The following is a 27,688-nucleotide window of genomic DNA, read 5'->3' as shown; positions in this document are numbered from 1 at the left end:
TGCAGTATGTCTGGTAGCCATCGTTGACGTAGTCCTGGGTGCTCTTTTAACTGGGTGCCTGGGCAAACGTGGGAGTGACTCAGCCAGGTCATTTCCCTTTTAAGTTTTGTCTCATGGCGATTCAGTCCTACCAGCAGTGCACTGTCTTTTAATCAGCAGCCAGCAGAAGATGATGGTCAGCAGTCATGACGATGGCTAGCGGTCGTACTGCACAGTCTGCTGCCAGCAAGATGTATAAAGATAGATGAAGTAGAACAAAACAAGAAATAGACCAGATTTGTTTTGTATTCATTTTCTCCTCCCTCTGTGAAATCAATGGCCTGCTAAACCCAGTTTTGAGTTCTATCCTTGAGGGGGCCATTCTGTTTCTCGCCCCTTTGTTGATTTTAATTCCCTGTAAGCCATGTCATCAGTTGCCCCTCCCTCCGTCAGGGCAATGGCAGACAATCGTTCCACGCCTGTTTTCTGTGCAGACGCCATACCACGGCAAGCACGGAGCCCGCTCAGATCACTTTGGCAATTAGGAGCACATTAAACACCACACGCATTATCCAGTAGTATATGCAGCACCAGAACCTGGCAAAGCGAAACCGGGCGAGTAGGCGACGTCAACGTGATGACGTGAGTGATGAGGACATGGACACAGACTTCTCTCAAAGCAGGGGCCCTGGCAATGTGGGCATCATGGTGTTAATGGGGCAGGTTCATGCAGTTGAACAAAGATTCTGGGCTCGGGAAACAAGCACAGACTGGTGGGACCACATAGTGTTGCAGGTCTGGGACGATTCCCAGTGGCTGCGAAACTTTCGTATGCGTAAGGGCACTTTCATGGAACTTTGTGATTTGCTTTCCCCTGCCCTGAGGTGCAAGACTACCAAGATGAGAGCAGCCCTCACAGTTGAGAAGCGAGTGGCAATAGCCCTGTGGAAGCTTGCAACTCCAGACAGCTTCCTGTCAGTCGGGAATCAATTTGGAGTGGGCAAATCTACTGTGGGGGCTGCTGTGATGCAAATAGCCAACACAATCACTGAGCTGCTGATATCAAGGGTAGTGACCCTGGGAAATGTGCAGGTCATAGTGGATGGCTTTGCTGCAATGGGATTCCCTAACTGTGGTGGGGCCATAGATGGAACCCATATCCCTATCTTGGGACTGGACCACCAGGGCAGCCAGTACATAAACCACAAGGGGTACTTTTCAATAGTGCTGAAAGCTCTGGTGGATCACAAGGGACGTTTCACCAACATCAACGTGGGATGGCCGGGAAACGTACATGACGCTCGCATCTTCAGGAACTCTGGTCTGTTTCAAAAGCTGCAGGAAGGGACTTTATTCCCAGACTAGAAAATAACCTTTGGGGATGTTGAAATGCCTTTAGTAATCCTTGGGGACCCCGCCTACCCCTTAATGCCATGGCTCATGAAGCTGTACACAGGCAGCCTGGACAGTAGTCAGGAGCTGTTCAACTACAGGCTGAGCAAGTGCAGAATGGTGGTAGAATGTGCATTTGGACGTTTAAAGGCGTGCTGGCGCAGTTTACTGACTCGCTTAGATCTCAGCCAAACCAATATTCCCACCGTTATTACTGCTTGCTGCGTGCTCCACAATATCTGTGAGAGTAAGGGGGAAATGTTTATGGCGGGGTGGGAGGTTGAGGCAAATCACCTGGCTGCTGGTTACGCGCAGCCAGACCCCAGAGTGGTTAGAAGAGCACAGGAGGGCGCAGTACGCATCAGAGAAGCTTTGAAAACCAGTTTCATGACTGGCCAGGCTACGGCGTGAAAGTTCTGTTTGTTTCTCCTTGATGAAACCCCCCCGCCCCTTGGTTCTACTCTACTTCCCTGTAAGCTAATCACTCTCCCCTCCTCCCTTCAATCACCGCTTGCAGAGGCAATAAAGTCATTGTTGCTTCACATGCATGCATTCTTTATTCATTCATCACACAAATAGGGGGATAACTACCAAGGTAGCCCAGGAGGGGTGGTGGAGGAGAGAAGCACCAGGAGGGGTAGTGGAGGAGGGAAGGACAAGGCCACACAGCACTTTAAAAGTTTAAAACTTATTGAATGCCAGCCTTCTGTTGCTTGGGCAATCCTCTGGGGTGGAGTGGCTGGGTGGCCGGAAGCCCCCACCACCGCGTTCTTGGGCGAGGCTATGGAAGTTGGGGAGGAGGGCGGTTGGTTACCCAGGGGCTGTAGCGGCGGTCTGTGCTCCTGCTGCCTTTCCTGCAGCTCAACCATACGCTGGAGCATATTAGTTTGATCCTCCAGCAGCCTCAGCATTGAATCCTGCCTCCTCTCATCACACTGCCGCCACCTATCATCTTCAGCTCACCACTTACTCTCTTCAGCCCGCCACCTCTTCCCGCGCTCATTTTGTGCTTTCCTGCACTCTGACATTGTCTGCCTCCACGCATTCGTCTGTGCTCTGTCAGTGTGGGAGGACAGCATGAGCTCAGAGAACATTTCATTGTGAGTGCATTTTTTTTCACCTTCTAATCTTCGCTAGCCTCTGGAAAGGAGAAGATCCTGTGATCCTTGAAACACATACAGCTGGTGGAGAGAAAGAAAGGGACAATGGTATTTAAAAAGGCACATTTTCTAGAACAATGGGTACACTCTTTCACGGTAAACCTTGCTGTTAACATTACATACATAGCACATGTGCTTTCGTTACAAGGTCGCATTTTGCCTCCCCCAGCGCGTGGCTAGCCCCTCCACCCTCCCTCTTCCCTGTGGCTAACAGGGACTTTAGGTCGAATTTAGCAGCGTTAAATCAATGTAAACCTGCACCCATCCACAAGATGAAGCCCTTTATTTCGACTTAAAGGGCTCTTAACATCGATTTCCTTACTCCACCCCTGACAAGTGGATTAGCGCTTAAAACGGCCTTGCTGGGTCGAATTTGGGGTACTGTGGACACAATTAGATGGTATTGGCGTCCGGGAGCTATCCCAGAGTGCTCCATTGTGACCGCTCTGGACAGCACTCTCAACTCAGATGCACTGGCCAGGTAGACAGGAAAAGGACCGCGAACTTTTGAATTTCAATTTCCTGTTTGGCCAGCATGGCAAGCTGCAGGTGACCATGCAGAGCTCATCAGCAGAGGTGACCCTGATGGAGTCCCAGAATCGCAAAAGAGCTCCAGCATGGACCGAACGGGAGGTACGGGATCTGATCGCTGTATGGGAAGAGGAATCCGTGCTATCAGAACTCCGTTCCAGTTTTCGAAATGCCAAAACCTTTGTGAAAATCTCCCAGGGCATGAAGGACAGAGGCCATAACAGGGATCCGAAGCAGTCCCGCATGAAACTTAAGGAGCTGAGGCAAGCCTACCAGAAAACCAGAGAGGCGAACGGCCGCTCCGGGTCAGAGCCCCAAACATGCCGCTTCTATGATGAGCTGCATGCCATTTTAGGGGGTTCAGCCACCACTACCCCAGCCGTGTTGTTGGACTCCTTCAATGGAGATGGAGGCATCACGGAAGCAGGTTTTGTGGACGAAGAAGATGATGAGGAGGAGGAGGAGGAGGAGGTTGTAGATAGCTCACAGCAAGCAAGTGGAGAAACCGGTTTTCCCGACAGCCAGGAACTGTTTCTCACCCTGGACCTGGAGCTAGTACCCCCCGAACCCACCCAAGGCTGCTTCCTGGACCAGGCAGGCGGAGAAGGGACCTCTGGTGAGTGTACCTTTTAAAATACTATACATGGTTTAAAAGCAAGCATGTGAAAGGATTACTTTGCCCTGGCATTCGCGGTTCTCCTGGATGTACTCCCAAAGCCTTTGCAAAAGGTTTCTGGGGAGGGCAGTCTTATTGCGTCCTCCATGGTAGGACATTTTACCACTCCAGGCCAGTAACACGTACTCGGGAATCATTGTACAACAAAGCATTGCAGTGTATGTTTGCTGGTGTTCAAACAACATCCATTCTTTATCTCTCTGTGTTATCCTCAGGAGAGTGAGATATCATTCATGGTCACCTGGTTGAAATAGGGTGCTTTTCTTCAGGGGACACTCAGAGGAGCCCGTTCCTGCTGGGCTGTTTACCTGTGGCTGAACAGAAATGTTCCCTGCTGTTAGCCACTGGGAGGGGGGAGGGTTGAGGGGGTAGCCACACGGTAGAGGGAGGCAAAATACGACCTTGTAATGAAAGCACATGTGCTATGTATGTAATGTTAACAGCAAGGTTTACCCTGAAAGAGTGTAGCCACTGTTTTGTAAAATGTGTCTTTTTAAATACCACTGTCCCTTTTTTTTTCTCCACCAGCTGCATGTGTTTCAATGATCACAGGATCTTCTCCTTCCCAGAGGCTAGCGAAGATTAGAAGGTGAAAAAAAATGCACTCACAATGAAATGTTCTCTGAGCTCATGCTGTCCTCCCACACTGACAGAGCACAGACGAATGCGTGGAGGCAGACAATGTCAGAGTGCAGGAAAGCACAAAATGAGCGCGGGAAGAGGTGGCGGGCTGAAGAGAGTAAGTGGTGAGCTGAAGATGATAGGTGGCGGCAGTGTGATGAGAGGAGGCAGGATTCAATGCTGAGGCTGCTGGAGGACCAAGCCAGTATGCTCCAGTGTATGGCTGAGCTGCAGCAAAGGCAGCTGGAACACAGACTGCCACTACAGCCCCTGTGTAACTAACCGCCCTCCTCCCCAAGTTCCATAGCCTCTACACCCAGACGCCCAAGAACGCGATGCGGGGGCCACCGGCCAACCAGCCACTCCGCCACAGAGGACTACCCAAAAAAAAGAAGGCTGGCATTCAATAAATTTTAAAGTTGTAAACTTTTAAAGTGCTGTGTGGCATTTTCCTTCCCTCCTCCACCACCCCTCCTGGGCTACCTTGGTAGTTATCCCCCTATTTGTGTGATGAATGAATAAAGAATGCATGAATGTGAAGCAACAATGACTTTATTGCCTCTGCAAGCGGTGATTGAAGGGAGGAGGGGAGGGTGGTTAGCTTGCAGGGAAGTAGAGTGAACCAAGGCGTGGGGGGTTTCATCAAGGAGAAACAAACAGAACTTTCACACCGTAGCCTGGCCAGTCATGAAACTGGTTTTCAAAGCTTCTCTGATGCGTACCGCGCCCTCCTGTGCTCTTCTAACCACTCTGGGGTCTGGCTGTGCGTAACCAGCAGCCAGGCGATTTGCCTCAACCTCCCACCCTGCCATAAATGTCTCCCCCTTACTCTCACAGATATTGTGGAGCACACAGCAAGCAGTAATAACAGTGGGAATATTGGTTTCGCTGAGGTCTAACCAAGTCAGTAAACTGCGCCAGCGTGCCTTTCTAAAAAGGCACGGAACGATTGTCTGCCGTTGCTCTGACGGAGGGAGGGGCAACTGACGACACGGCTTACAGGGTTGGCTTCAGGGAGCTAAAATCAAGAAAGGGGGTGGCTTTACATCAAGGAGTATTTCAGGCAGGACTTCACGGGGGGTTCCAATAAGAAATGGTGCACCTAAGTTATTGTTCTTATTGGAACAATGAGGTTAGTCTGGCCTCTGATTGATACATGGCTAGATTTACCTTGCTGCACCTTCTCTGTGAGTGACTGCAGTGTGACCTAGAGGAATGAGTCCCCTAGACTGGGAGGGGGGGGGAGCAAGTGAGTACAAAACAAATCTGGTCTATTTCTTGTTTTGATCCACTCCATCTATCTTTTACATCTTTGGCTGGCAGCAGATGGTGCAGAAGGATTGCATGTCATCCACATCTCATGGCTGCCAGGCAGAAGATGATGCAATAGGACTGCTAGCAATCTGTATTGCCTGCCTGCTCACCATAAGACAGTTCAATAGGACTGACTGCAGGACTAAAGAGAATGACCTGGTCGAGTCACTCCAAATTTAGTCCCTGTGCCCATATCTGCCCAGGCACTCCTGGCCGATGTGGCCAGGAGCACCTTGGACATGACAAGGACAGCTACCAGTCGTACTGTACCGTCTGCTGCCACAAGGCAATGGTTGCTGTTACTGTGTAGCAATGCAGTACCGCGTCTGCCAGCACCCAGGAGACATAGGGTGATGGTTACCTGAGTGGGCTCCATGCGTGCCGTGGTATGGCGTCTGCACAGGGAACTCAGGAAAAAAGGCGCGAAACGATTGTCTGCCCTTGCTTTCACGGAGGGAGGGAGGGAATGGGGGCCTGACGATATGTACCCAGAACCACCCGCGACAATGTTTTAGCCCCATCAGGCATTGGGATCTCAACCCAGAATTCCAATGGGCAGCGGAGACTGCGGGAACTCTGGGATAGCTACCCACAGTGCAACACTCCGGAAGTCGACACTAGCCTCGGTACTGTGGAAGCGCTCCGCCGAGTTAATGCACTTAATGCACTTAGAGCATTTTCTGTGGGGACACACACACTCGAATATATAAAACCGATTTCTAAAAAACCGACTTCTATAAATTCGACCTGATTTCATAGTGTAGACATACCCAAAGAGTGAGGAGGTAGTGAATTGGGTCTTTAGGAGTGGGATATGAGAGAAAGACCTGGTCATATCACCTCTGGACAATTATCAATGGCTTGTGCTCTACACTGGTCAGTAGCAAAATATTTAGGCTTAGCAGAATTTGATTATTTTTATAATTTCAACAGATAATTATTTTTAAGCTTTTTTTATTTTTATCAGTGTAAATGTTCACAGTTGCAGGAAATTATGGGGATGCCAGCAAATAATTATTTAATGACTGTAGATGTTGAGATTGTATATTTTGACATATGATGTTGACAAAGTAAATATCCCTAAATAATAAGCTTTCAAGCAGCACTTTTCCTGCTTTTACTATCTGTAAATTTTGATTTATCAATGGAAATAATGTTTGTTTGTTTGTGTACAGTGAAACTGACATTTGTTGAGATTTCCAGATAAAAATCTAATCCTTTCAATATTGTATTGGAAACAGATTCCTATTCCATCCACTGATGCCATTTGTAGCAAAATTCCAAACCAGATACAAGAGAGACAAATGGGAAAATCCTTTTATGCTTCTACCACCAAAGACAAATATGGTTCCCAACTTAGGGGTGACAGTGGGTTAACCTTTTAGATTCAGAGACTTGCCACATCTGATCACACAGACCCAAGGCACCTCTTTACACTCCAATTTACGATACCATTCCCTATGAGCATGACTCCTAACAAGGTAGAAGTCTAAAGCTGGGGTGTTTTTGTAAAAGGTGTTTCATCTCATCCTAATTGCTCAAGGGAATCTGTCAGAAAGACTTAGTAATAAGTAAGAAAGGTTTAGTTATAAGTTGTAAAAGGTATCTGAGGTTCCTTTTCATGCCCCACATAAAAACTGCTCATTTGCCTTCATTGCTAGGGTCAGTGTTAAAGATAAATTCAAATCCTTTGGCTGATGTTTTGGCCTTTAATTTAATATACTGAAAATAGACCAGTTTCTTTGCAGTGTCAGGTTGTCAGGTTCATTGCGGCTTGATACACTGAAACCCTTCCTATTAAATAGCCTTTGTATTATAGACTATTTAATGTTGTCTTAACTAAGCTGATACTTTTGAATCTCTCTGCACCTGTGAGTTCGTTTCTTTCATGGAAGTTCATTTTTCTGGGGGAAGGAACTTCAGCTGGTAGGAGTGAACTTCAGGCCCTAATGTCTGGTCCAATTTATTCTAAACTCTTCAAGTAAAAGTGGAGTGGTGGATTCATCTTAGGCTGCTTCCAAAGGTGATAACGGAGTTTGACATAAATGAATCAGTCATCCAGACTGATTTCCCCTTCACCACACATTCTCAACCTGGAAAAGCCTGTCTTCTCAAGCTCAATACAGATGAGTCTTTGTTTGGTGTGGACTGAAGGTCTTTGAAAACCCACCGAGCTTTTTGTTTCAGTTGACACTAATAAGTTTTGCTTTTTCCCAGAGGACTATGTTTAAACATCAGTTGGGTTGCAATTTCACTGTTACAGCTTTGCAGACCTGGAACCTGAAAGTTATGTCAAAGCCTCTGCTGTAGGAGGCAGGTGCATCCAGGACACTTGTAAAGCAGCCATTGTTGTCTTTTCTGCATACTAAATCCTATTGCTTAGATTTGGCTTCCAAACTGGAATCCATATGTAGACTGCTTTGCCAGGCAGGGGGTTACCTTAATTGTCGTACCTCCCACACCCATGAATTTTATTTATCTATTATTTTAGTCCTCTATTAGACTTTTAAGATGAGGTATCTTATTTCTCCATATGTGAAAATAAATCTAGTTAATCTTACTAGTCATGACCTGTTCACTTTATTCTTTGTTTCTCACTGCCTGTGAGAAAGTAGTTGGACTTTTTTCTTTTAGAGACGTACTTGGAAATTTTAAATCTCTCACTTTACTACAACAACCAAGTTTTTAAAACACAGCTATGAAACATGATTGTGGGCCCAGATGTGTGTGTTGTTTGCGTGGCCATAAACAAGGTATAACTGTGCTAGGAAAGCATGTTCAAACCTAGGTATCTACCAAGGTTAAAACATAACCCCAGCCATATTTGGTTGGTTTCTGTTTTGGGTTTTTTTCTGTTTATGGCAAGCAAACCTACAACAATTGTGCTATACCAATACTTCATATTTTAACATGGTTATTTTTGTAGTGTAGTCCAGGTCTTTATTGTCCAAGAGTGAGAAGCCTTTGAAAGGAGGAGTTTCTTTAGTGAAGAGATAATTGGTTATGTGATAGGGTTTTTTTTTTCAGATGGTACACTTCTCAGTGGATTACCACGTATGGACCTTCCTACACACCAACTTATAGGTACTGTGACTTCATATTAATTTTTTATTGTCTCTTGCTAGGGGAATATTTTCACCTCTTATTCAAAAGGAACTGATCACTTTAGGCAGCCTGAGTACTTCACCAGAGATGGCACAAATCAACTGCCACTGCATGCAGCATCTTAGAACCTCAGAGTTATCGGAATTCTTGCCAAGCCTGAACAGAGATATAAGGACCCAAGAGTACAACGGAAGGTATATAATTACTACTTTTCAGCTTTCATGAAGAATCTTGTATGTCATGCATATATTTTATCTATGTAGGTCTTTTTCAGAAGTTAGCTTACGAGGTAGTTGAATTTCCCCCCCTCAGTGCCTTAATAATCCATTTCAGAAGCTCAAATTAAGCAATTAGAATTCAAAATTATCTTGACAAACTGGAAAAATGGTCTGAAATGAATAGGATGAAATTCAAGGCTATTAACACTCTTTAAAGTTTCAAAATATAGGCCCCTATGGTGTTTTGACCAGAGACAACAGAAATAAAATTACAGTATGTGGTTGGATCTGTTACTTGTGAATAGAAAAGGAGGACTTGTGGCACCTTAGAGACTAACAAATTTATTTGAGCATAAGCTTTAGTGAGCTACAGCTCACTTCCGATTAAGTGAGCTGTAGCTCACAAAAGCTTATGCTCAAATAAATTTGTTAGTCTCTAAGGTGCCACAAGTCCTCCTTTTCTTTTTGCGAGTACAGACTAACACGGCTGCTACTCTGAAACCTGTTACTTGTGAATGAATTCCTACTGAGTTTAATGTATTATAAAGAGCTTTAAGCAACAAAATAATGACCTGCTTCAAATGTTTAATGGCACTGAAATACTTTGAGGTTTTTGAACTGAAATATACAACTTAGTCTAAATTGCTAACAACATTTGGACATCCTAATCTATGATAGGCTTTAAAAAACAATACCACCCTATCACCCTTTGAATGAATTTCTTAGAAAGAATCTGAAATACGTAATGTTCTGAAGTGCTGACAGGTCACATGGTTCACTAAGATTGTAAAAAGGACCTAATTTTCAGCAATTTTATTTTAAAATTGTATTACTTTTCCTTATTTCCTTCATTCCCAACTTGTAAATGTGAAAATATTTCACATCAAGTTGTTTTATAGACTTAAATTCTAACTGATTTTACCTGCCACTTTAAATAGTTTTATTTAATAGTAATCCATTAGCAAAATTAAGGGAGAAGGGTTGAACAACTGCAATATACTATATGAGGTCATACTATTTTAATAAATAAAAAAATGTAGAAAACCCAATAATGGTTTGTTCATGTCAATCTACACAAACTTATTTAGTAAGGTCACAAAAACTCCTACCCATACCTCTGACTAAAAGTTCAGATATGACCAGACAGATTAAATGTCCTCCACAAAAGGGAAGTGCCATTTTTATAGAAGAAGGAAGAGGAGGCTTGTGTGGTTGTTTATAGTAGGGGATACAGAAATGGAGTAAAAATGTATTTGGAAATCTTTGAAAGGTAAGGTTATTGAAAGATTTCAGTAATTCTAATTGTCCTTGGACGCCCAGGTGATAGACATGTTAACAGAACTGTGACACCCCTTCTCCTACCCCATACATACCTTTTAAATATACAAACTCAGGCAGCTCCACAGAATAACGTTGTCAGTTGACCAAGCCTTCGATGCAATATGCTGATGTCATGAATTGCAATATTCCTTAGAAAGTTTCTTACGAGCTAGATGTGCTGTGTGAGACTTTATTTAAGCACCCACTGAAGTGCTGCTAGCCTAGTGCAGCTGAGTTTGTTGTAGGCTGTGTCTATACTACGGAGTTACTCTGGCATAGCTGTGGTGCCATAGTTATGCCATTATAATCCTCATAGTGCAGATGTGTCTGCAATCTATATAGGTGTGATATTAAAAATACAGAACTCCTTCAGCCCCCAGAATGGGAGGGGGTGGCGGAGGAAGGCACATGAAATAAAGCTCTAAGGGCTTGTCTTCACTGCATGGTAGCTTGAGCTATAACTCACGTTTTGCCCCTAACCCAACCCCCATCCACACACAACTTTCTAGCTCAAGTTAAGTGGTGCTTTGAGCTAACTGGCCCTTCAGGGACAGGGTGGGCTTGAGTGCTGCTGATGCTGAAGCCATGCGTAATTTTTGCCAGAGCTGCACCCTGGCACCTCTAGGTGTGGCAGTTCAGAGCCCCAGCAACTGTGCTTGCCGCGTTAGTTATGGAAGTAAAAAAAATTGCTTGAGCCCCAGCACCTCTTTCATTACAAATTAAGCACCGTGCTCAAGCTAGTAATGAAATGGGGATACAGCAGCTGAGTTAGAACTCAACTACTAATCCAATTACTCCAGTAACCAATTCACTGGCCATGTGTCTACTCACTTGAATTAGCTCCAAAGGAGTAACTGGACTAATGCAAACTAACTGTTGCAATGAAGACAAGCCTGAAGATACCTGTAAGAGGCTGGCAAAGCCCTTGTGTATAATGAATTGTCTTCTGCTTCTACAAACAAGCCAGAAAAGAAGTTGCCCTTTATAATGTGGTAATTTGTTCTGGGAGCCTGGTACAGAGGCAGTTGTGCTAGAGAAAGTCTGGTCTCCAGCTTGAGGCAGGCCAGGTCTGAACTCATACTGTTCTGGGTCACGTTTTGGCCAGAGCGCCACCTAGACCCAGCACAAAGTGGAAAGTCTGATGAGGGCAGTGAAGGCTAGCACACTGATAACTCTGTTTTTAGGATTATGCTGACTTTGACAGTCTGTCATAGTCAAGGAAACTGAAATCTACTGTAGCAAAATCTCCACCCTGTTTTAACTACTCCCCTCGCTCTTCTCCTCGCCTATTATTTTATATGCAATGGGGGTGAGAAACGTTGGTATGTTTAGTTTTTCAGATAAGTAGTTTTTTAATGTCCTTCAAAGGTGAAAGCCTGAGTTATGTAAGAAAGCAGAGCTAATACAATTCTAGTTAATAGTGGCTACTAGTCTCCGCAGTACTTCCTCCTGCTTACATGAAACCCTAAGATAGCAGAGCAGGCACTAGGCAAAAGCAGACTAAGCTATTGCTTAGGGCCCTGAGCAGCTTTGTATGATGTGGGTGGAGGTGGGGGAAAGAGGGGAAAATATTCCTGCTTAGGGCCCCCAATGAGCTAGCTCTGCTCTGCCTAAAAGCTCCAATTTAGACTCGGGAAAAAGCCTATGGCAGCAGCCTCATCCAGGTGCGTTTTGCGGCTAGTTTTTAAAATTTGGCATTTCTGAAACTTAAAAAGATTGGACTGGTGGGGACATTTTTATACGGGCATAAAAACGTAAAAGCTCCCCGCCCCACCTCATGCAAGGAAAGCCCGAACTTCTAGTTCGGGTGGGAGGCGGTCATCACTTATCGATCAATCCTTTATTTACAGACGGGGGCCCGGTTGTTTTCAGACGGTATTTCGGTAACCCAGACCCCGCGTGGAATGGCGGAATCGAAGGAAAAACGAAGCGGGGCCCAGTTTGTCAGTTTCTCCCAGCTGGAGAGAGCGGGGAAGCCCGGCGCTGGGAGTACCGGCCAAGAAGCCGCCACCTCTGCCCTGAAGCCAGCTGCTGACACGCTGCCGGGGAAAGCGCAGGGGCATCCCTGTTTCTCATTGGCTGTGAGCCCGGGGCGGCCACGCCCCTCGCCATTGGTGACCACCCGGCCTGGGTAGGGGTGTGCGGAGAAGGCGTTGTGACTTCACAAATGGAACTCTGTCACCTCCCCGGCCCCGCCCACCACGACCCCCCACCTATAAAAGGCCCCGCCTGCGGCGGACCCCTGTAGAGGAGGCTCCGGCAAGGGAGGCGGCGGCGGAGGAGGAGGAAGCGCAAAGGTCTGGGCTGGAGCCGCTGCCCCCGGCCCCGGTTGATATTCGGGGGCGAACAGGTTCAAGGGCCGCTGCGCAGGGGGGCAAGATTTCGCCCCCTAGTTGGTTCAGTTCGGTTCCCCGGGGCCTGTCCCAGGCGGGGAACACACCCCGGGTGGGGCGGAGCCGGTCCCGGCTGTGCAGGGCGCTGCCTGGCCGAGCCGAGCCGGGGGTGGTGGCGACGAACCGCGCCGCCCACGGGCACTTTGAGGAAGCGATTAGCTAACACTTGAGTGTAACGCGCCCCCACCTTTCCATCAGGGATCTCCCGGCCCTTCAGCGATGTCTGTGCCAGTCCCACCTTGCAGACGGGGGAACCGAGGACAAGTTTTTAGCTCAGTGTCTCGTAAAATCTGGATTTATAAAATTAGTGGCTGAATTATGTTTAAAATAACCCCAAAGAGAAGTTGAAGAATTCAAAAGTGCTTAAGACACTGGTGATGTCCCTGAGAGCTGGTGCTTTAATAGGAACTCGCTGACTTCGTTTTGGGCAATGGCTGAACTTTTCTGAGCAACACGTTGGGTCATTACACAAAGTAAAGCTGTTTCCCCATGTTTATCCCCCCACCGCCCACTGTTCCGCAGACGTTCTTGTCAACTGCTGGAAATGGCCCACCTTGATGATCACTACAAGAGGTCCCCCCCCTCCCGCTGGTAATCGCTCACCTTAAGTGATCACTCTCCTTACAGTGTGTATGGTAACACCCATTGTTTCATGGTGTGTATATAAATCTCCCCACTGTATTTTCCACTGAATGCATCCCATGAAGTGAGCTGTAGCTCACGAAAGCTTATGCTCAAATAAATTGGTTAGTCTTTAAGGTGCCACAAGTCCTCCTTTTCTCATTGGTAGTTAGTGTGTCTTGGGGATTGAGAGGGCCCAGGAGAATCAGCATCATCTGCCATGGTGATAAAGCCTGGAACTAGCCTAGGAGGCTACACACAGTACTTACTCAGATATTTTTTGTTGTAGTTGTGAGAGTGATTTGTCGCCAATCGACGAAGATGCATTCTTCAAAACCCAGGCTTGTTGTTCCATATGGCCTCAAGACTTTACTCGAGGGAGTGAGCAGAGCTGTTCTCAAAACCAGTCCAAGCAATATCACTGAGTTTGCAGCTCTCTACTTCAGAGAGCTAATTGCATTTAGAGAAGGTTTGTTCTTGCTTATATGCTGTGATACTTATTCGGTACATTTGAAAAGCTGTTATTGCAGAATGCTAATCAAACTGTCCATCTTAATTTATACTTTTACCTCCAGAAAATCCTAATTTGGATATAACAGACCTGGTTAGAGAATTTCATTTCACAAGAGGTAAGAAAGGTGTCAAATGCTGCTCTTATTAAGCTCTTATGTTTTAAAATACAGTGTATTGTGATTAAATCATTCAAACCTGCATGGTCATGAACAATCCCCTTTAAATGATCTTTTGACCATTTTCATTATGAATAGTAACTTAAAGTTATTTAGGATCTGTCATCACAATGTACCTTTACGAAGTATGGGCCTAATTTTATGAGATGCCAAATGCCTTCCTTTGACCCCTCACAGGATGGGACCCTAAAGTACATACAGGAATCCCTGCAGACAGATGCCTTTGGTGCTGCAGCTGGGTAGTGGGGAATCCAGGCTCTCAGTTTAGGGTCTCGTCTACACCATGCTTGTTTTTGGCACTTGAAGTGCCATATTTCCATTTAGCAAAGAATTTCTCTGGCAGAGATTGTAACATGACTGTGTCACAAGGAGCCAAATCTCAGTTGTAGAGTACTAGCAGGTGTTGCATTAATGATGTCATATATCAGAAATTATTCTGGTCTTATTGGCCTGGAGACCCATCAGTCATCTGCTTGCATCGTCTTGAACTGACCTTTCACTCACCTATCGACTCCATTATGACCCAGTCTTCTCGCCTCAGTTTGCTCACCCCTGCCCCTCCCCCTCTATTCAGTTGCATGTGACCCTGTTGGAGTTGTAAAGGAAGTTGTTGGAAAGGTATTCAGTCATCGGCCACAAAAATGGCAGGCTTTTCTCCTCCCAGCCTTTAGATAAGGGGAAAGGGTGCTTCTTGGAAGCTAAGGGTCTCTTCCCCCCTCCAGTATTTTGTCATGATACCACAGGCTTGGACCAGGTCTCTAAGACTTGCAAGTTGTCTTTGTGACATCACAGGTAGAGCTGTGCAGAAAGTAAGTTTTGAAAATGCACCTGGCTCCAGCTAAAAAGACTCTAAAGCTATTTCGGTAGCTTGGGCTGGTGCTCTGAGAGAAGAAATTATTACTGGTTGTGTTTCTCAGAACTGACAGGAGGCCATGTGGTCTAGCTACCAGAGTAGGAATCGGAAGATTTGAGTGCTGCCCCCTTACCTGCTACAACTTCGGGCAAGTCACTTTGCCTCTGTGGCTCTGTTTTCGTGTCCTGCTCTGTCTTGTCTATTCAGACTGTCAGCAGTTTGGGACAGGAATTGTTTCACAATGTCTATACAGTAGTGCCTAACACACGGACCCCAATCTCAGTGGGAGCCTCTTGGTGATACAGTAAAAACGAATCATAATGACTAACTGAAAGGTAAGAACAATGCAATTTATTAAGTAGTGTGCTGCACACCTGGGCATTAGGTACAGGGAGAATGATCCTCATCACTCTGATGCTGTGTCCTAAACTGGTGACTGCCTTTGAAGGGATTAGTTGATGTGCCCCAGCACAGAACAAATACTCCTGGGAAAGCAATAGGGTGGATGGTGGGGGAGGAAAGTGCTAAGGACACAAGGCAGCTGTTGTGCCTGTAGAAGATCATTTACATGTGTTTATCTCCTATTTTTTCTGCAGCTGTGAAGGGAGCTTTCTGATTGCGGGGCTGGGTTGTAAATGGTGTATGCATTGAGAGAGGCTGGGGTGCCAGTCAGTGTGTGTAATTTAGAGAGAGTTTTTGCTATTAGAGTTCAAATTTGGCATGAATAGAGGGTTCTAGATTTGTTATAGCTCTTCTGCATTCCTGCTCCTTCTTCCTCTGGAACCTCTCTGGGTGATCTTATCCACACATGACATTAGGTACCATCTCAACACCAACTCCCTCCCCCTGCCCTCAAGATCTCTCTCTCTCTTCCCTGCAGTTTCCCACTTCCCTCCATGCGATGCCATTTTTGCATGTGCAGTGGCCAACAGACTAAACACAATTTAAAAAAAGGAGCTCCTTCTCTTCTCCTCTTTTTCATGTTTTCAACCATAATACCCATGAAAATCCCATCAGTTTTTCCTATTTCTCTCTCCAAAATCCACCCCCGCATCTCTACTGCCAAAACCTTGCTCCGCGTCTCCCACTGACACATACATGCTGCTTCTTTAGGTAAGACCTGTGGGGCAGGGGCTATGCAAACACTCCAGTTTTATGGGATTTGTGATATGTGTCCCCAACATAATTTGTATGAATCCAGGATGCTTTGATGCTCCAGGTAGGTTCCAAAGGGAATGATACATTTCTCAGGTTAAGTACTTGCTTGTAGGTGGATTGATTTGCCTTTTCCTATTGACTCTTCTGTTTTTTTGCCCACAACTTTTTTTTTTTTTTTTTGGTGGTGGTGATGGTGTGGGGAAGAAGATGGCTGCTATGATGTGGGGAAAGAGAGGGTGGGTTTAGCACTAGTAAAATTTTACATCTCCTGCTCCATGACTTTTAGCTTGTGCGTTAACAGGCAAACAGAAATCCCATGGTCTACCTCTTGAATCTAGAATGACCTGACAAATTCACTTGAAAGCAGGGGTAGTCAATATTTTTTTTTTGGTCAAGGTCCAAATATCTTGGTCAAAGTGTAGTCAAGGTCCTGACTCCAGAGAAAATAATAAAAATAAATAAAAAGATTTCAGGGTCAGTTCAAAGCCTCTGGTGGTCTGAATTTGGCCCGCAATCTGCCTATGGACTACCCCTGCTTTAAAGCCTTGATAAAGTATTAAACAGGCAGGTTGTATAGCGATAGTTGGAAGCACCTGCTAACTTACTGTTGCGTTCTTTTAATTAGTAGAGGGCTGGACTGATAGAATGCCAGAAAAGAGAGCTGACCTTGGAGACAAGTTTATGCAAGATATAAGTGTGGTGTCTCCACTTTCTGAGGAACCAAAACAAAAGGAAAAATCCACAGACACAGAGGAGGACCAGTTGCACGAAGGCCCTGAACCTGAATTCAGCAGCAAAACTACCCAATACCCATCGACTCACTGCGAACTTTTAGAAAATGAACCATCCCCTTCGGGACCTGAACCATCCCCTAAGGGACCTGAACTTGCCTATGTCCCAGCTGATCCTGCACAGCTTGCTGCACAGATGTTAGGTAACACTGATTCTGTTCATTCTATGAAGGATGTGGGAACAAGTGTGCAGTCTCTTCCTGAACTGTCTCTGAGCTCAGAGAACACAACAGCTGCACCAGTAGAAGGTGCTGCTGAAGACGCTACACTTACCCCAGCCGCTGAGCGTTCTGCAGAGTCCGTTAGGCTGGAGTCAGCGGTTCAAAGTCAGGCCTCTGTTGTCCTAGGGCCCTCCAGCAGTCAGGCTGAACGATCAACAAGTGATGTAGATCAAGCTTCCTCAAACCCCTTGCAGGATGAACCACCACCACCTGCTCCTCCACCATCTCCTCCTCCTCCTCCACCACCACCACCATCTCCTCCTAAAGATCCATTAGAGGCTGTGCCTTCCCAAAGCGAAATTGAGGTTACATCAACCATTCAGGCTATGCCAATACATACTGACGATGAGCCTGCTACTGAAGGAGAGGTTCCACCTTACGTAGAGCAGTTCCCGCAGCAAATAGTAATTCCCTTTTTAGAACAAGTAGCTTGTCTAATAGAGATTCAGCAGCCACTAATGCCTTCACTAAATGCAGGTCAGTTTACATGCACTAAGCTCTTAGATCCATCTGCAGATGATGCAGAATGTGACCCTGAAAGAATGGAGACTACAGCGCAAATGGCATCAGCTGAGCAAGGTTTTATTATGTCAGGTAAGAAAGCCCAATCTTAATGAAAATTTCATATTCCAGGTTAACAGTGCTGTAACTCAATCGCTAAATTATTAAATGCAAGCACCTACGCCAGTGCAAGGCTATGGGAGAGATTGAACTTCCTCACTTTAGAGCACGTAAGGAGCTTTGGTTCCCTCTGCAATCGCCTGGCCCCAATGCACAGATATTAGATCTCTCTGCAATTTGTTCCAAAATGTGTGACTAATTGTGAGTAAGACCTATAACTGCTCTTGGATTAGTGTTGCCTGCATCAGAGGAACATGCGTTCACAGGTTCCTGCAAATTGATTTGTTGTGGCATCAGAGGTGCAGACAGCATTTACTCCAGGAGCCAGAGTGGGAAGCCCCAGTACAAAAGGTATGTGGGGGTGTGCTTTTGAACAGCTCTGAAAGGGTCTTGCTGAAAGTGAGCCACACAGTTTGAGGCAATGGCAGAGATTTAAGATGTAATACATGTGCCTTGTGGCTGAGGAAGGGTGATGCGGGGGTGGCCAGAACTTTGAATGTGGCCTCACTTTGAAAGTTTTAAACCCTAGCCATTGCATTAACATAGAGTTTTTGCATTTAAAAAAGAAATGGTGGTGGTTGCCTGCACTGTCCTGTTCTGCAGATGGGTTGAGGTGGGTGGACGAGGCACTTGGCAGGGGGCTCTGCAGATGGGAAGAGGGTCTGGCACTTGTCTTCCTGGTGAGGTGCCACTGGAACAAACTCCTCACCTGACAAGTACCCTATGCACACTCTCTCCTCCCAGCTGCAAACCCACTCTTCTCTGTCCTCTGTGACAAGTGCCCAGCCCACCCCCTGCTCCCAGCTGGAGAATCCCTCCTGTGTCCCCTTCTCCAGTGAGAAGTGCCTGCCTGACTCCCGCTGCTACTGCAGAACCCCTCTTGAGCCCCTTCCAGGCCCCAGGAAAGGTAGAGGTGTTAAGACGTATCAAAGCATGTTACCGAACTATTGTGTTAAGCAACACCAAGGGATTTGCATGGCTGAAGTAAGGAATAACGGTGTTGTGGTGCTGTAGTTATGTTGGAGGCAGCACACCTGATCCCTGTTTGGGTGTTGATAAACTTTCTTTCTGAGATTATCCTTTGAAAACATTGGCTGTAAAACGTTAAGCTCCCATGGTACTTTGTGTGGCAGCTAAATAGAAATTGCTGTTTAACTTTGGATGTCCAGCTATAAAAATATTACCCTGGGTCCAGATGCATTTTTCTGTTTGGTTTTAATAAACCAAAACATTTAAGTAAGTTTTGACAAAACTGACTTTTGGATGGGGGGCAGACTGTAGCAATTCCCCTGATGCTGGCCATTCAGAATCTCTCCGGCTTGGCAGCCCAAAAGGAAAATGTTAAAAGCCACTGAAAAGAGGGACTTAGAACAGGAAGAGTTAACGGTCTCTTTGGCCATAACTCCAGCACCAGTTCTGCTGCTGTTCTTTTCATGTCAGCTATGCAAAAATCCCAATCAATCTTCTCTAACATGCTTTCTTATGGCATACATAAGTATAGGCATGTTATATGTAAGAGATTGCAATTCATAGCGCCTGATACCAGCAATTTTTTAAATTTTTATTTTATAGCAATGGCAACAACCGAAGCGGGACAACCACCACCATATTCTAATGTGTGGACTCTCTATTGTCTAACTGATTTGAGCCAACAAGGTCGAAAGTCACCACCACCCCTTCCTCCTGCTGGAACTGGTGCTCCTTATCCCCAAGCAACCCTCTATATATCTAGTGGGAAGGAGCAACAACCGTTCCTACAACAGCAGCTGACACCACAAGGTCCACCACCACAAGTATCCTCTCCAACTTATGTGATGATGGAAGAAAGCAAGAGGGGAAATGCACCACCTTTCATATTAGTGGGCTCTACGGTTCAGAATGTACAGGACTGGAAGTCTATTCCTGGCCATGCTGTCCTTACACAGCATGACACGAGTGCTGTGAGGAGATTCACTACAGTACCTGTACCAGTTGCCAGGCCAGCAGATCTGAAAATGGCCATGCCAAACCCCAATTCTAATGTTGCACAAGAAACTGCTAGACCACCAACCCCCGTTTTTCTTTCAGTTGCCATACCCTTAGACGAGGTAATGTCCGCAAAGAGGGGTTCAGCAGCTGGTGATAACCAAGCAGCCATAAATCCCTTTGCAGGAAGCTATGGTATAGCAGGAGAGATTACATTTACTTCTGGCCCGGTCCGCAGAGCAGACTCGTGAGAAGGTAGGCAGTTTCACATTGTGGTTGGGTCTGCTAGGGAGATGTTCGCAACTTAAGTTTTGCTTTATAGTCAGACTTCTTTAACCAGAGGCTGAAGTTTTTGAACTTGGAGGCTTAAAGTTAAGCTCCTAAAATGTAGCCTGGATTTCAGAGTTGCTGAGGACATAACTTCCACTAAATCTAAGTTCGCTTGGCTTTGGCTACCATTCTAGCCACCAGTGTAGTCTGACTTGAAGCCAGTTTGACAGTGGTTGGGACAGCCTCATTCCTCTTACCATTCTGATGCACTAATGCAAAGCTACTATACTTGGCATACAGAGCAAACACTGACCCTCTGTCCCCTAAATGAAAGTAATGAAAGACTTCTGATTTTAGATCAAACCTTTTTGGAGCAAGCAGTTTCGAGATGGTTTCTCTGTTGTACTTGGCCTTTGCAAATCCTATAAATTGGTAGTTAGATGAAAATTAGCACATCAAACCTGTCAGATGTTTGAAATAGGAAATCAAAGCAACAGGCACTGTAGATTTATACGCCATGTCCATGGTACATGCAGGTGTAAATTCCATCCTGAAGATAGAGGCCCATGAAAAACAGCAGTGTACATATAATGGTGTAAGGGGATAGTGATCCCCCATACAGAGGTGGTACTAGTGTGGCTACACTTCTGATTTTAAGCTTGGGCAGAGCTAGTTCAGCTCTGTCTCCTCCAACTGGCATATACATTTTCCAACTCTAGTGGAGACAAGCCTGACATGAGCAATGTCTAGGATGGTAGAGTGATTTCACAGCTGCCCCCCTGTAGACTGGTAGTCAACAGCCCACCTTCTTGAAAGGATCATGTGTGTGTCAGGGATGAGGGGGGAGAGTGAGAAAACATAATGCTCTCTGTACTTAACTAAATTAATTATTTCTTTAACAGGCTAAGAGGAGATGATGTCATGTGAACAGCCCAGGATGGAAATCTGCATCTTAAAATACATTAACTTAATACAAGCACTCAAAACTAATGCAATCCATTAGAATGCCTTTTTTTTGCATTTCTCGAATGTTGGCAGAATACAAACAGATTGTTGAAGAGAAGTAGATAATGAAGCTTCCAAGGGGGGAAAACATCCACCAGCAGCCCAGGCAATGTCATTTATAACCCAATAGAAAAGAATACTTCCCCTCAGTGGCAGGGGCCCCTGGAGCTGTTTAGCTAATAGACAAGTGCACCACGTAGTATTTTGTAAACATACATCCATAAGAAAACCACAGAATAAACAGATTTCAAATTAGTTCCACACAATCCCTTTCCAGAGTAGATCATGCCTTATGCAACAGATCTGTTCCTGGCATAGATTCAGAGTCAAAGCTGTGGACTTAAACTCATTAAGCAATGTCCTTATACTTGGAATGTCCCAAAACAAAGAAATTACTGCTGGGGGTGTGGCACTAATTCAACACTGTTCATTTATTAAGTGAGGGAGTCAATGAGATTAAAGGTTTAAAAAAAAAATCTCACTAGACAGACAGATGCAGCCCTGTGCCATACAAGAAACCAGTGCTCTAGGTGCTTTAGTTAAAACCCATTATAATGGACCTTAGATTTGCCATGGAAGACAGTATAGCTTTGGAGTCAAGTTTATTTCAGGTTTCAGAGTAACAGCCGTGTTTATTTCAATGTCAGTGGTCACTTGAGAATGTCATTTCTGGAGGATTTTAAATGTTTAGAGAAGATGCCAATTTTAATTATCCAGCATCTTAATCTTAAGAAAATTGCTTTGTGTTTGTATCTATTCTATTAAGAGCCCTAGTCTTTATGCCTTGTGAGTTCCCTAGTGATTGCTCCTCCTCTTGGTACCTGCTCTTCTTTTTAAGATGTAGGAAGCAGGTAGTCATCTCTGCCCCAGCTTGAAAATAAAGGAAGCCACTAGGAGAGGGGCTCTGGAGTAGATACCAGCTTCTGGATAAGAAACTTACCTAGGAGGCATATGCCACTGAATAATGGATAGAAATAGGGAAAGAAGCAATCTCTTCAAACACACAATATTTGGAACTGAGTCCTTTCACTGGAACTTAATCAGTTTCAAAAAGCCCTAGGTCAGCGTTTGAGTCAAGGGTGTCACATGAGGCTAGTGGGGTGGGGGATGATTGGGAGATAAAGTTTCCAGAATAATTTCAGGATAGCAAAATCCTTCAAAGTTTGAGACCAACTTCAGTAGAACAGATTACTTGTAGTGATGCATGAGAACCCAGTATGATTCAGCTCCTGCAGTGAGAGTGTTTTCCTCGTTTGCTGAGCACAGTTCTTAGCATGGAAATCACTGCAACGACATACTTTATGAACACAGAACTGCAAGCTTTCAGACACTTCAAGCTAAAGCCACACTCAGCAGGATGGCTTTATAGGAGCAAAGCCATCTACCTGTATCAGCTGATGCAACCCCTAGTATTAAAAAAAAAATGAATCTGAGAAATCAGAGCATTGGAAAGCCTTTATTTAGTAGCAATTAATGTAACACTACCCTCCAGACAGCAATTAAAATAGTATACAAAGAGCAGCTGGAAGCTCTGTACCCCAGGTCTATAAGATTTAATGCACCCCAATTAAAGGAGTTAAAGCTGGTGTGTACAGCAGTCTCCATATAGTGCCTTACTGACTTCAAACCACACTTTCTAGGAGGAAGTCTTATGCATTTGTACAGTGCACACACAGGTGCAGTTTAATTTCTCCAGTAGTTCTGTTCCACTGGGTCCTGATTTTTAAAAAGTTTTTGCAATTGTACAATGATGGTGCCAAGCACCCTGTCTTTTCTAGTGCAGTAAACAGATTTTTTTTAAACCTCTTACTAGTGTTCAGATAAGATCAAATTTTTAAATGGCTCTTAATTCCTTAACAAAATGAGGCTGGTAACAAAACATGAAAGAACAAATTCAAAACACTGCACTAAACATGGAATAAATACTTTGAGTAATGTTACCAGCGTAACCTACAGCGTGAACATTTGGGGGATAGTAGTTCTGGAATCACTGGCCGGAATCCAGGATTCTGAGAGAAAGCCATCTTATGAAAGTTAAGTAAATCTTTACAAAAATAACTTGCCCTCTCCTAGCTTTAAGCACAGACTAGTGCAATTCGTACCTGTGCTTTTAAACATTTCTGTGCCACAATAAATCCACCCCAAAGGGCTGTTGTGCCAGCATCATCATTAAAAGAAAGGATCAATAAACACCTTCAAATGTTCTATTTGCTATCCACCGAGACTTAACATAGATGTATTCAGCAAATATGGTAGCGCTAACCCATCAGAAAAATGTCAGCTCTGAGCAGTTCTGTCCATGTTCTCCTCGCCACAGCCTTTCAAATCTGTACCACCATATTTACTGCAGGAGATACTTAATATCCTGTTCAGTAACTTCTCATCTCTTGGAAAAACTGACTAGAAACAAGGAAAATTAAAAAGATTAAGACTTAATTTGCATTAGTCATGGCCTCCCTTTGACATTTTAATAAATGTCAGGTAAATTAAAGTAGTTTCTGTCCCAGTAGTTGCCAGAGTAAAGCCAGTCCTGTGCGCCAGTGTAGGGATTGGGACCTTGATGGAACCACCTGTAAGAGAGGACAGTGTGTCTGTGACTGAACACATTTCATTGTAACAAAGTTCAAAGCTGCTTTGTTGCATCTTTCATGGTGGTTTTCAAACTAGTATACTGAGAATTCAGTGCTGCATCCCCACACTGTTTTAAGTCAGTTCAGACTGTCTTGATTTGCTAGACTTCTCCCTTACAATCCCAGAATGGTTTCTGGCTGAAATCAATGTGGATATGTTGTGATGAGTAGGTGGTAGAGACTGTTGTACAAGAAACTATTTACTTCAAAGCAGTTTTGAAGAAGCCATTTTTGGCATGCATTTAAGAACCATTTATTACACAAGGGCACAAATACACTGCAAACACTGCATTCCTGAAAGCAGAAGTCTATTATTTCACTAGCATCTTGATTTCCCCAAGATTTTGAAACCATTATTTTGGTAAGTGTCAAATACCACAGCTCACGATAATGGGGAGTGGTGATTTACTTCCCAAGAGCAATACAGCTCTTTTGATGGAACAAATCATACAGAACAGTTCCAGCAAGTTTTCTGCATAGTTATAAAATACTGGTGTTTATGTGAGACATAACACCGTAGAGCCATTCTAGGGCATGAGATCGGTCTCATCTGCAGCAAGTTATTTTCATCCTTCCTGGTAGATTCTGCTTGCCTGTTGCTAGAAATACTAGGGTTTCACTTATTGTTCAAGTCTGAGAATGTTTTCAGCTCTCCAGTATATTCACAAACAGTGATAGTTACACATTTGTAAGGTAAGATGTATGAAGGAGCCATACTATTGACAAGTACACTTTTGATGTAGCATGGAGTCCCCTTTTATGGCCTGAGTGTCAGCAACTCTCCTCCCCCGAGCAGTACGACATCATAAGATACCCAATGGTATGTGTTCGTTTGTACGTTATACATCAGGAAGCACATCTTACCACAGCCCAGATAAGTCTCACAGGTATTCCCTCCAATACAAACACCCCTATTAACATAACATGCAATATGTCAACCTTCTCCCCAGTCTTTAAATCTGTGCCCCGTTAGTCATCTCTGCCTCACACCAACATCATATTACACAGGACCAGCCTTCAGAGGGGTGAACTAGATTTTTTTAAAAATCTGCCTGTGTATTTGCCAAACAAACAATGATTGTGGCATCTGAGTGCCCCTGCTGTACATGGCTTTATGGCTTACACTTCAGCCTCCTTTTGGAGCTTAATTCACCCCAGAACAATCCTTGCTTTGTAAACGCCACTGCAATTAACATTGTCTCAAGCATAAGGAACTATTCAGCATCACCTTAAGGTTTCAGAAAGATTGAATAAAATGGAAGTTGAGCATATTGTGGTTGTTTAGGAATATAAATTTTGCCTTTTAAAAACCAGAAAGGCTGACAGCGTTTTATATTTATATATACACACAGTACATTCTATTATGGTCTGTTACGTAATCAAATGAGGTTGCAAACTGTAGCATGTTCTATCTAGATTTAAAAATGTGGTATAGTAGATGTATGTCACCTTGTACAACAACCTGTCCAAGTCTTTAAATCAGTCTTATTCTGTGCCAAGTACCAGTTAAGCTGAGCAGGAAGGACTCTGGAAGATGCAGCAAAATCGTTGCACGACTTATATCTGATCTACTGCTCATAGTTCACACATTTCAAGACCACAAGGGACCACTAGTGTTCATTTCGTCTGATCTCCTGTATAGCACAGGTCATAGAAATGCCCCAATATAATACCTAGAGCAAATTTTTTAGAAAGACATCCACTCATTTTAAAAATTGTCAGCGATGGATTATTCACCGTGGCCCTTACTAAGTTGTTCCAATGATTAATTACCCTTCCTGTTAAAAGTGTACACTTTATTTCTAGTGGGTGGTGCTATAGAAGCAAAATTTAGTTTACTGGGAATAGTGTTAGGGTTCATACACCCAGTGAAGTGAGAATGGAGTGGGGGCTAAGATTGTGAAGGATATAGGGTATACTAGATCAACCACTACCTTGGGAGTGATTGGAGGAGAAAGGAAAGGAGAGCACTAATATTGCTTGCAACAGCATTAGGTGTTCAGTGTGTTTCAGTGAAAGATAAGGTCTTTGTGACAAGGAGCTTAACACAGTCTTTAGACCATTGGCCAAGGTTTTCAAAAGTGGATTAGTGACTGTTTCTGGAAAAATCAGGTATCAAACAGAGCACCCAAACAAACCCCCTCTGATGTCAGGCCCCTTTAAGGTGTCTGAAACTGGGCACCCAAAATCACTAGTCCCTATGAAAATCCTGCCATTATGAAAAGAGTAGACAAAAGACGACCGTAGTCAACAAAAGGATAGAGATCTTGCCTGAAGGAGTGCACTTTTCTACAGTGCGTAGTTAATGATAGTTGCACCATAGACTAGTCACTGCAGATATTAAGCTATGTATTCCCTAAACAGAGGATTGAACATTCCTGGAAATATGTAGAAGGGTTCATCTCAAAATATGGATTGTTTTCTGCATAATTTTCTTAAATAGAGAGACCACAAAGCAATCTAGCTTTCCATGACCATACCTTGATCTTCTTATCAGAAGTGCCAAATGTGAATGCCATTGTCCAAACAGATGGTTTCTAGATCCTAGCAATCCTTGAAAATTTCCCCCCCTACTTTGTTTTTTATTTCAAGTAAACTGAAGAATTCCTGACATAGAATGATAATGGGGAAACTGATAGGAAGAGTCTGGAAAGCATGCAGTACCTACCTATTGCAATTTGTGTACTTACAGTAGTAGTTAAGGTAAGGAAACCTAGAACGCACACTGGATTATTCAGAGTCACTGAAACAAATAAACCCTGGCATTCTGACAAGGGAGAGGAGACCAAGTGCATCCAGAACTTCGCCATATATTAACTCAAAAGAATTACAAAAACATTGTTCTGTGCTAGTCTTAGGGCAAGCCAAGCCAAGCCAAGCACTTTGAGAAAGCAAGCAAAAAGTGGGAGTGGGGTGGGGAGAGAAGGAAATCAGACAAGTCCAAACCTGGGACCCTGGGCTGTTGGATGACTTCAGTTGGAAAAGGAAAAAAAATGCACCTCAAAGTTACAACTAGACATTCTGTGTAAAACAAACAGTATGATTACGTGGCATTACCACTCAGAATGTGGGTGTGCAGAAGAGTCGGGTTTGCTTACCAGTGTAGAGTTCTCATACTACTTATAGACCCAACCCCAGAGGCTATGTGGCACTCCAGAAACACTGTGCTGTTCCATTACAATGCTTGTCTTGGAATGATATCATTAAACATTTCTCAAAGGATGGAATACAGCCCACCACACTTAACTGTGTGCTAGTCAGCAGAGCTCAATTTCTGGGAAAGAGAAATAGGATGATGAGCCTCATGAGTCAGGTGCAGAGCCCACTGGAAACCTTCAGCTAGATTTTTCTAGTCTAAATTTCAAAGCAGAATCGTCTGTGTCAGGGTAGAGCTATACTGGCTTGCTAAAGGGTAGGAATGAGAGTAAAAGGCTTTGAAAAAGATATACTTGGGAAGGCCCATTCCCCACTGACTTTTCTGAACCACGTTGCAAATTCTTTACTCTCTTAATTCCCTTTTTCTCTATGCGATGGGGATTTAAATCCTCTCATCCTATTGCTTCCCAGGTTCCCTCACGTTTCTTTTGCTGTCCTGTTTTGCACAACTACTGTAAAATAAATCCCAGTACTGAGTGCAAAACTAATGAGAGATTTGAAAACAACTGCAGAATAAGTTATTCGTGCCCAAGGCAAACTGGGGTTCAATGGCAGGGAAGGACTGGAAATAAAATAACTGAAATGAGGAGTAGGGAAAGTGCAGTGGGCTGAGTTTTAGGCTTCATATTCCTGCAGCTGGACTTCAGCTGTCCACTCCACACCTTAGATCAGGGGTCAGCAACCTTTCGGAAGTGGTGTGCCGAGTCTTCATTTATTCACTTTAATTTAAGGTTTCACGTGCCAGTAATACATGTTAACGTTTTTTACAAGGTCTCTCTCTATAAGTCTATATATTATAGAACTATTGTGGTATGTAAAGTAAACAAGGTTTTCAAAATGTTTAAGAAGCTTAAATTAAATTAAAATGCTGATCTTACGCCGCCGTCCCGCTCAGCCCGCTGCCAGCCTGGGGTTCTGTTCACCTAGGCCGGCAGCAGGCTGAGCAGGGCTGGCGGCCAGGACCCCAGACCAGCAGTGGGCTGAGCGGCTTAGCCCACT

The 27,688-nt window shown here is 44.4% G+C and overlaps 2 protein-coding genes across 10 annotated transcripts in view; one reads left to right on the top strand and one right to left on the bottom strand.

Annotated features, from left to right (window-relative positions):
• OSBPL1A (oxysterol binding protein like 1A) overlaps window positions 1–27,688 on the bottom strand; it is a 207,892-nt gene that overhangs the window by 44,068 nt on the left and 136,136 nt on the right. For 2 of the 5 annotated variants that reach the window (XM_073331362.1, XM_073331363.1), the window contains exon 28: window positions 22,341–23,473. The exons of 1 other annotated variant lie outside the window; for it this stretch is intronic. In XM_073331362.1, the coding sequence (XP_073187463.1) occupies window positions 23,371–23,473 (103 nt within the window). In that variant the 3' untranslated portion in view covers window positions 22,341–23,370. Of the gene's footprint in view, window positions 1–1,934; window positions 2,553–22,340; window positions 23,474–27,688 lie in introns of those variants that run through there. 2 more of the 5 variants (XM_073331364.1, XM_073331366.1) reach the window with 2 other exon arrangements.
• On the top strand, window positions 12,238–20,893 carry CABYR (calcium binding tyrosine phosphorylation regulated). Of its 5 annotated transcripts, none has more exons than XM_073331374.1 (6): window positions 12,238–12,613; window positions 13,620–13,799; window positions 13,906–13,959; window positions 16,656–16,964; window positions 19,236–19,883; window positions 20,801–20,893. In XM_073331374.1, exons 2-5 carry the CDS (start codon window positions 13,652–13,654, stop codon window positions 19,877–19,879), a joined length of 1,155 nt encoding a protein of 384 aa, XP_073187475.1. In that variant the 5' UTR covers window positions 12,238–12,613; window positions 13,620–13,651; the 3' UTR covers window positions 19,880–19,883; window positions 20,801–20,893. The 5 variants fall into 5 exon arrangements, with proteins under 5 accessions (XP_073187475.1, XP_073187476.1, XP_073187474.1 ...); XM_073331375.1 differs by having other exon boundaries at window positions 12,238–12,666; XM_073331373.1 differs by having other exon boundaries at window positions 12,238–13,300.

Source organism: Lepidochelys kempii, chromosome 2 (genome assembly GCF_965140265.1).
Source record: "Lepidochelys kempii isolate rLepKem1 chromosome 2, rLepKem1.hap2, whole genome shotgun sequence".
NCBI classification, from domain to species: Eukaryota; Metazoa; Chordata; order Testudines; family Cheloniidae; genus Lepidochelys; species Lepidochelys kempii.
The sequence above is the reverse complement of the archived record's forward strand: the minus strand, read 5'-3'. Positions and strand labels throughout refer to the sequence as shown.